Source organism: Cannabis sativa, chromosome 6 (genome assembly GCF_029168945.1).
Source record: "Cannabis sativa cultivar Pink pepper isolate KNU-18-1 chromosome 6, ASM2916894v1, whole genome shotgun sequence".
Taxonomy (NCBI): domain Eukaryota; kingdom Viridiplantae; phylum Streptophyta; class Magnoliopsida; order Rosales; family Cannabaceae; genus Cannabis; species Cannabis sativa.
This window is the reverse complement of record NC_083606.1, coordinates 69,925,153-69,934,557: the sequence shown is the minus strand read 5'-3', so window position 1 is coordinate 69,934,557 and position 9,405 is coordinate 69,925,153. Positions and strand designations below refer to the sequence as shown.

The 9,405-nt window shown below is 29.3% G+C and overlaps 1 protein-coding gene across 2 annotated transcripts; it reads left to right on the top strand.

Annotated features, from left to right (window-relative positions):
- Window positions 1-4,948: 4,948 nt before the first annotated feature.
- LOC115724948 (uncharacterized) lies at window positions 4,949-8,646 on the top strand. Of its 2 annotated transcripts, none has more exons than XM_030654329.2 (4): window positions 4,949-5,181; window positions 5,991-6,386; window positions 6,969-7,015; window positions 7,133-8,646. In XM_030654329.2, exons 2-4 carry the CDS (start codon window positions 6,071-6,073, stop codon window positions 8,084-8,086), a joined length of 1,317 nt encoding a protein of 438 aa, XP_030510189.2. In that variant the 5' UTR covers window positions 4,949-5,181; window positions 5,991-6,070; the 3' UTR covers window positions 8,087-8,646. The 2 variants fall into 2 exon arrangements, with proteins under 2 accessions (XP_030510189.2, XP_030510191.2); XM_030654331.2 differs by lacking the exon at window positions 4,949-5,181 and adding an exon at window positions 5,234-5,436.
- The last annotated feature ends 759 nt before the right edge of the window (window positions 8,647-9,405 follow it).

The window sequence follows — 9,405 nt, the reverse complement described above, 5'->3', positions numbered from 1 at the left end:
CATAATGCTAAATTTCCACAGTAGCCGGGCCCGATAAAATATTTTATTCGAATTATGGTATCTACGATACCCATATATTTCAATACAATCTCCGTAATTAATAAATTACGCTTCATTTATTCATTTACTCAAATTCCACTAATTAACTCGTAATTAGCTTAAGTAAGATTATAATCTTACTCTAATATCCACATAACTACATATTTAATAAAATATGGCCAAATAAATATCAATAAAATTTTCGGGATATTACACAACCAATCTTGCCCGACCACCTCGGGCAAACCCATCTACAGAGTTCTGATTAGAAGGCCCAGTTAATAGGCAAGATTAAACAAGTATCAGCAACTTCCGATCAATCCTGGTTAACCTGTCTAAAGTACCACAAAGATTCCTTTAACAAGAGCTACCCCCTAGGTATATGCTGGAGAAACTGGGCCTAGAGGTTGCTAACCTAGTGTCATCGAGCCCCATTTAGACTTGGGGGATGATTCTAAGCTAGCCAAGCTAAGAGAGATTTTAGGGCAAGTCCAGGATCATTCAAACATCCTCCATCTTGAGCAAGAAGAAACATGTGCTACTATAACCGATGCTTTCGCCCAACAGAAAAGCGAGTTCTAAGAATAGATAGATCGACATGCCGCGATCCTACAAGCCCACAAAGCGAAGTTGAACAACTAGAATAGGGAGGAAAATAGATTGATTAGATGGTTCAATAAAAGGGCTAGATCCCGGGTTGAAGAGCCATCACTCATAAAGGACCCCTTTCGGGAAAAGTGTTGGTTATTCATATTTAGATTTTGGTGGTTGTGTAGATGATTTAAATTCAAATTCTCGCTATATTTTCACTTTGGCTAGTGCAACTATATTTTAAAAAAGTTTTCAATAGACTTTAATCACATCATCTACTATGTATGTTGAGTTTGTCGCATGTTATAGGGTAGCTTTGCAAGCTTTTTGGTTAAAGAATTTGATTTTAGAGGTATGACTAGTTGATTCTATTTTCTCTCCTATACAATCTATTATGATAATAATACTGCTGTCATTTTCAAAGAATAAGAGATTAGTAGTGCTTCCAAACATATGAAAATAAAGTATCGCACTTTTAGAGACTTGGTCAAGAAAAGAGACATTGTGATAAAGTATTACAAGACCAAGTCGATGTTAGTAGATTATATAAGCAAAGGATTAAGTGCCATGTTGTTTAATAAACATGTTGTTGATATGGACATTTTATAATCTTTTGTTCATTTGGATTAGTGAGAGTTTCTTTCTCTATTATTTGAGATTACATTTATATGAAATTTTCTTGTTTATTTTATGAACTACTTGGTTTGTTTTGTGGGCCAATAATTTTTATTATTGAATCTTTATGCTTTCAATTATGTTTTATTATATTCTTGAGAATGATTGAATTGAAAACATGTAGTTCATATTTTATTGTGATTATTGTCTTTTAAATTTATTTGCTTATAAATGACAATAATATTTTTGTTGGCTTAATTTTTTAAGCACGTTTAGTGATACTGACTTATGTATTAAGTAGTGTATGGTTAATTTCACTGGCTTATTTATTAAATATCACGATATCAGTGAAATTGAGGACTGATAAGGATATTATGTTATTTTAAATTGATCACATGTTGAACATAATTCCCTATCATACTACTAGACTTAGTGACCATGTCGATTTAATACTTTAATATTTGTAATTATGAATATCTTTTGTTGATTTAAAAATATTATCACTGTCATAGTTAAATATAAAAAGTTAAATTGGACTAATGTGTTGAGATTGTACCAAGGAACTATCATTTTTGAAGTGGCTATAAATATTTTTCTATTGTTCAAACCATGAGTCGTTTTTAAACAAAACTATTTTGATATATAATATATATTAAAATTAATATAGCTCAAATGAGAGGTACTAGACTTTTATTTGAGTTTATATTAACTTTTATTGATTTTATTAAAATTTGGGTTGATTGGATAGTTCTTTGTTGTGTTAGCTAATATTGTTACTAATCAATAGTTATTGAGCTTAGCATATGTATGTGTAAAGTCTAGTTGAAGTAGAAGTGTGCATTTTTCTTATTAACTGATGCTTTCGATGAACTAACTCAATCCAACTAGGATTATGTAGCTAAATTCTTTTTGTAACTCTATAAATACATATTGTTTGATCACAATTGCACACTTTTAATAATCAGATAAAAAATAAAAACTGTTTCTAATTTAAATACCAAAAAAAAAACTTAGTTGATAATATTCACATATACACATATACATATATTAATTATAAACAATAATCCATACAAAAAAAAGAATCATAAATAATAATCATTGGTGTGAAAGAAAATGATGAGCTTTAAATATATACATTATTTGTGTGCTTGAAGTTGTTCTATATGTATAAAATCACACATCTAATCCATCCGAAATTGACATTAATTTAATTAATTTACATAATGATTAATTAGTAAGAGATTAATATATATTTTTTCTCAACCATACACACGCTACCACTTAATTAGATGAACTAAGTTCACTGAAAATGACATTTTTATCCTCTCTTTTGATCCAATCTTAATGATACTTAGCATAAGATTAAGGGTTATATTTGACCATTAACAAAGAATTTGATAAGACCCCAATACCATCTTAATCTTTTAACTAATAAGCTCAACCACACCATCAACCATACACGTGTCAATATATATATTTATTTTATAAAATCAATAAATATGTCTTTTTATGAAATAAATAATTAAATATGTAATTTACGTGCACAACTCGAAGTACATTCAGCAAAAAAATAAATAAATAAATAAATAAAAACATTATTTTTATATAATTTCATTTATAAAATAGTTTATTTATTTTAAAAAGTATATTAAAGAGAGTGGATGAAAATAAAAACATTTTTTTTTTTGTAGTTGTTAAATTATGGTAAACCCATATTTCAACTAACTATGTTATAGATTCTCATTAAAATAACTTAATTTAATAGTCGAATTTTATGTTTTCAAATTATTAAATTTATATATAGAAAAAAAAAGGATATCCAACCTTAAATTTATTTAATGAAATATATTGCCTTTTATATATGTTTAATAATTAAAGAAACGATAGTAACAAATTCAATTTAATAAAGATTAAAATTATGATGAGAATTTTGTCCCCAAAATAAAAATATGATGGCCATGATGATAATATATTATTGTATTTTAATACAAAAAAAAATAATAATAATTATTGAAGACGTGGGGAGATATTGTGCTGTTAATGTTATGATACTATTATTAATACTGTTTTGTTTTTTAATGAACAAAATGATTTATTGTTATAATAATTATTAATAGTGAGAATAATAATAATAATAATAAAATTAAAAGTGAGTGATTAATTAAAGAATCTTTAAAATGTGAAATTAATTATTCACTGATTACTTTCGTGTGGATGTGAAAAAGTAGGGAATGCGTACTGCGCACTCTGCGTACCTGAGAAGGCAACACACCACCACTAGCGGTTACCTTTTTTATTTTTCATAAATTTTTATGTTGCTATCGTACGCTTTTTCACGGCCCTTCCATAAACTTTTAAATAAATAAATTAATAAACCTTCAATTATATATATTTATTATTTCTTTGGTACCACAAAAATTTATAAGTGCACTTATTTTAATAATTTTTTTAATTTATATTCTTTGAAAAACAGAAAAATTACTCTGTATATTATTTTTTCAATTATTATTTTTTTTAATTTTTCGGTTTAAATTGTTTCGGTAATTGTTATATAGATTTGAATAGCTTTATTAGTTTTTTTTTTGCTGCAAAATAGCTTTATTAGTTGCTATGTAGATTTTCTTAAAAATGAAAAAAACCTCAAAAATATATCCATCAAATAAAAATAATGATGACAAAAAATTAAAATAAAGTATTATATAAATTTTTTTTTAGAAAAATAAAAAAAAATTATACATGATTTTAAAAAAATTATACAAATAAAATTAAAATAAATATTAAAATTAACATAAAATAATGTGAGAAAAAAAAATTAAAAAAATATTAAGACTGATCTTTAAAAATTATTTTAAGTTTAATTTTTTTAAATATTAAAATGTACTTTTGTGGGATAAATATTTCTTTATGATTTCAGTAAAAATATTATTTATATATATTTGAAACAAATTATTCATTTTTTTAAACAATGACCATTACAAATTATCCATTTATATTTGTAATGATATATGTTTAATCCATATCAATCCAACTATACTTAGGGATTATATAAATAAATACATTTCTCATTTTTCACATTTAAATAGTTTTAGTTTTAATTTTTTTTTATATGATAGTATATAATGTAATTATTTAAGATATTTTATAATTTTTTTAAGAAATTCAAAAAATTTTAACTCTCCAAAATAAATTCAAACAGTATAATGTACCATGTTACTTTTATTATATAAACGTGTGAAATAAATAAGTTGTATCATACTTTTTATGTCATAAATTATTTTAAATTTTTTAAAATTTTAAAAAATATTTTAAATAACTATAATATACATTATCATATAAAAAATTATAATTATAATTACTCAAATATAAAAAAAAAAAAAAGAAAAAAGTACATCACTACAAGAAACACCCTAAATAAAAGTATTTCATTATTTTTAGAAAAAAAATCATTCCCTTAATTTCAAAATTATACCAAATAATAATTTTTTTTAAAAAAAATTCCTCACTTTTTCTGACTTGAGAAACTGAGAATAAACAATTATTACTTTTTTGTAATTTTAAAATAAAAAAACAAAAAAAATAAAGCGTCGTCAAATATTCCCACCACTAGCAAACGACATCAAAAATCGAAACGGCGCCGTTTCAATAGAAAACGACAGTAATTGATGGCCGCGTTTTAACTTTTAAAAGTCGTCTTAAACGACTTTACTCACTCCACTCTTTCATTTCTCTCTTCTTTCTCTCTCTACTTTCTCTCTCTACTGCAACCAAAAAAAGCGCAGCTTCTCTCTCTAAAAAAAAACAACCACTTTCTCTCTCTAAGCTTCTCACTCACTCCTTCTCTCTCTAAACGCCAGAAGCGTGGTTTGAGATCGAGTCGGTTCCTGGTTTCCTGTGGTTTTACTCGGAAGGTCTTTCGGTCATGGCCATGAAAATCTGGTAACAGATTAATATATAATAATATATGTTTATTGTTTATTATATATATATATTTTTTGTTTGGTGTAATAATAATTAATAAACATTATTATTTAGGGTTAGGTTTTTATGGGTTGTTTTTGTGATTTGGAATTTATTTTGGGGGGGTTTTTTGACTGAGAAATCTTCTTTATGGCCCTGGATTTCGGATCTTCTCCTTGACCTTGATACTGTCACAAAGTTTCTCTATTTTTAGGGTTTAGGAATTGGATTAAGGTCAGTATCTCACTCTTCTTATGTTTTATTATCAGATTGAATCGATTTTCAGGTCCTGCTTCTAATTCTGTGAAAGAAATGGTTGTTGCCGTTTTTGTTTTTTGTTTGTTGTTAAGGTTTTTTGTGGGCTTGTTGTATGTCGGTCTGTCGGTCCCAATCCAAAAATAATGTGTCTTTGAAAAATTAGTGTGAAAAGATGTGTGAAGTGTTACATATGTATGTATGTATGTATTGGTTTTTTTTTTCAAAGTAAGAGAGTACCTTTATTTTGAAAATTTGGGGTTCATTTGACTGGTAACCAATGCATGTGTTGACCATGGAATTGTATTGTTTGTTCTTGTTGAATTTATATTCCATTTTGAACTTCAATTAGGAAAGTATTTGAGACCCGTGACGCGTTTTAAATTAGGAATCTTTTTATTATGAGCTAAATGGTTTATATAAGTGTGTTCATTTAATTGTTTGTCGTAGTGATTACGGGAATTTGAGAAGCTATTGTTGTTGGTCTGGTCATTTCTATTAATGGGTTCGTTTCTTTCATTGTAATTTTTCAGAGGAACTGCTTTTGAGAGAATGCGGAGTAAGAGGTGACGTTTTATGATTAGGAGTTCAATTGCAGTGTTTATTTTTGAGCATGGGAGCTGCTTGTTGTGTGGCTGTTAAGGAGAAGACTATAACAAATGGGTCGACTAGTGAAATTTTGCATCGGAATATTCGATGTTCCCCAACATGGAGCTTTCGATGGGATCATAGAGGACGGGTTGCGGGAGAAGAGACTTCAATGAGTTGGTTTTCTGATGGGGTCAGCAGGAATGACGGATCTGAATCTAAATTTGAATCAGCATATGTTTCAGAGGAAGGAAGTCCATTAGGTCATTCTCGAAGGCGTACATCACAGAAGTCCTCATTTTCGGAGGGAGCTGCTGGGCAGTCAAGAACTCCTGCCTCAGGTAATTTCCTAGAATTGCTGCTGCTGCTTACGAGGAAACTATGCTATACTTTCATAGATGCCAAAAATAGAATGTGGGTATTTCCATATTTGAAGTTATATGACCAAAAGCAACACGTTTATACATGATTTTGTTCAGTATTTACATTGTTTTCAATCGTGGGCAAATAGTCAGTCTTATATTTGTGCTGATCCCATTTGCTAAAGTTTTTTTTTTTTTGACATAGTAACAATAAGCACTGTTTCTTAATATGTTTAATCCTTAGCTTCTTCTAGTGAAATTGGTGATCTGCCAGCCCCAGCTGCCTTTCTTTCTCTTTTCTTAATTGTTTCACTTTCAATTAAATGAATTTTCCTTTGTTGGATAATTGTAGATGGTAATTAGGCAACACAACTGCTTTCTGGTTGTGGTGCTTTTAGCTTATTTTTTTGTGCCCCTGAACATATTTATAATTTTATTTGGCAACGAAACAGCTTGATTGTGTTGAACTTGTGAAATTTTCAAATCTGTACATGTTAATTTGTATTATGCTGCATTATTGTGATTTTATATGAATTTTTTCAATGTATATTTTTGTGGCAGATAAATCTGTTAGAAGAAATGCTTCGATGGATTCAAGTCTAGAGCAGGTAGATCTTTTATCTGTTGAGGCAATCTGTTTTTTTTTTATTTCTTTAGTGTAGATAGTTGTTTGCTTGCATGCTTTCATTTCGTGACATGTTTTGTTCATTTGTCGGGTCCTGTAGACAAAGGAGCTGACTGAATCCCCTACAGTCTCATATCCATCTCCTGCAAAGTTGTCAGTTTCGATACCATCTACTTCATCCTTCACTGCATCCCCTTTGTCATCACAAGGTCAAGTTCCTCCTGCCAACTCAACTCCTTTGAGGTGGCCTCGTCATTCTCCTGGACATCAGTTGTCAAGGCAAGAATCTGATGCACAAATCCCGGGATTTAAATCACCAAATAGCTATTCAGTTTCTGAAGAAAGGGCAGCTCTTCCCTCTTGGAGCAATGAATCAACTAGGGGATCTCGAGGAGGGTCTTCAGATGGTTGGTCAATGAATGCGTTTTCTGAGCTAATGGCTAATTCAAATAGAGAAAGGTGGTCTTTTGACAGCGAGTCATTTGGTTTTAATCGTGAGAAGATGACTAGAGCTGGTAGCCGAGTCTTAGCCTCTCCTTCTGCTGATTTGCAAACATGCGGTGTTTGCTCAAAGCTTTTGACCGAGAGATCTTTATGGAGCAGCCAAAAGATTATTGCTTGTAATGAACTCTCTGTTGTTGCTGTCTTAGTTTGCGGCCATGTTTATCATGCTGAATGTTTGGAAAATATGACACCTGACATTGACAAATACGATCCAGTTTGTCCAATTTGTACTTTTGGGGAGAAACAAACCCACAAGTTGTCAGAGAAAGCAATAAAACACGAAATAGATTCGAAGGCTAAGAACAGGAAATTGAGGAACCGGGTTGTGGATCTTGATGGTGATACTGTCGTGTTTGATCACTCTAAAAGTAGTGGAAATCAAGGAAAAGGTCCTACAATGGCATCCAGCTCAAGCATGAAAACCTCCGTGGGGAAGCCTTTTTTGAGGCGCCACTTCTCGTTTGGTTCAAAGAGTGGTCGAGCCATATCAGATAATAATCCTGCTACGAGAAAGAAGGGTTTTTTCTGGGCGAAATCAAGTAAGATGTGAGCTACTATACTATGAAAAAAAAAAGCTTTTTGTGGGAGGTTAGCATCTCTTTTTTCCCACGCAATATTGCTTACATCAGTTAGATTAAACACAGTAGAGATTCTTACTTGTTGCTTGGATAATTAATTAGTTCACACGCCTCTGTATCTTATTGTCCCTCTCGGCTTTGTCGGGAACTGAGCTATGCGTAGAGCTAAAAAAAATTAATGATTTTATCAAGTTTACAATTGGTTTCTGAATCTGGAGATTGTGAAGAATTTAGAAGTCATTTTATTCATATCTCCCCCCAAAAAAAAAAAAACTTGCATTAGCTTTACAAAACTCAGAATTCAACATGATTTGGCTTGTGGGACTGTATTGTAAAGTTTGTTGGAAAGAAAAAAGTATTATTCTATAGAAGAAACACTTCTTTATATATGGTGGGGAAAAAAACCAAAAGAAAAGGGGTCTTAAATTAGAGAGAGTTGAATTGGTTTTCATATTGTGAGATTTGTAGTACAAATCTCATTCATGTTTGTATATATTATTATTATTAATAATAACTAATAATTTGTTTTTGATGCCCTATGCTCACGCATGCATGATCTTTCTTTATTAAAATGAACCTTTTGTGTAGGTCATCAAACCTTTTGACCCAAGGGGTTACTACTACAAACAAATGCCCTCTCTTTCTTTTTTATAATGTTTTGTTTTGTATATTATGGGCAATTTAATGATCACTTTTTAAGATTTAGTTTATGGCTAATGAATTTGGACAAGGTAGTATGCAAAAACTCCAACTAGTAGTTTTAGTTTTAGGGCTAGTAGATTTGTCATGCATGCTTTTATTTATGTAAGTTTTGTGTACTTTTACTACTTGTTTTTGTGGAATAAAATGGCTCACCTTATATATTATTAGATTAGAATTATGGGGTTGAATTTAAGTTATCTTTACTGTTCTTGGAGAAAAATGTGCACAAAAATGTTTCTTTTCTTTGTTTTTTGTTTTATACATCCAATTTAGAGTAATTAAGATTTTTATTTTTGAATTTTGACATGTATTAAATTATGTTTTAATTTTTCAGACATTTAAATAATCTTTTTGAAGAATTTTAAAATATTTGTTTCATTTTATTTAATTTTGTTAATGTGACTACTTTTTATATACTAAATCATATTTTTTGAATTTTAATATTTATTTAAAAAATTTATCAACTTTTATTAAATATGATTTGATACATATAAAAATTTAAATGGGACAAAATCATAATTAGCTTCTAATTTGGAAAAGAAGAAGAGAATAATAGAGAAGTGGAAAATTAGGTGAACCGAGTAATGAC

Excerpts from the sequence above, each read along its gene's own strand:
- LOC115724948 (XM_030654329.2), top strand. The coding sequence starts at position 6,071 with ATGGGAGCTGCTTGTTGTGTGGCTGTTAAGGAGAAGACTATAACAAAT. Across the intron at positions 6,387-6,968 it reads GTCAAGAACTCCTGCCTCAG|ATAAATCTGTTAGAAGAAAT; the intron begins GTAATTTCCTAG and ends TTTTTGTGGCAG. Across the intron at positions 7,016-7,132 it reads TGGATTCAAGTCTAGAGCAG|ACAAAGGAGCTGACTGAATC; the intron begins GTAGATCTTTTA and ends CGGGTCCTGTAG.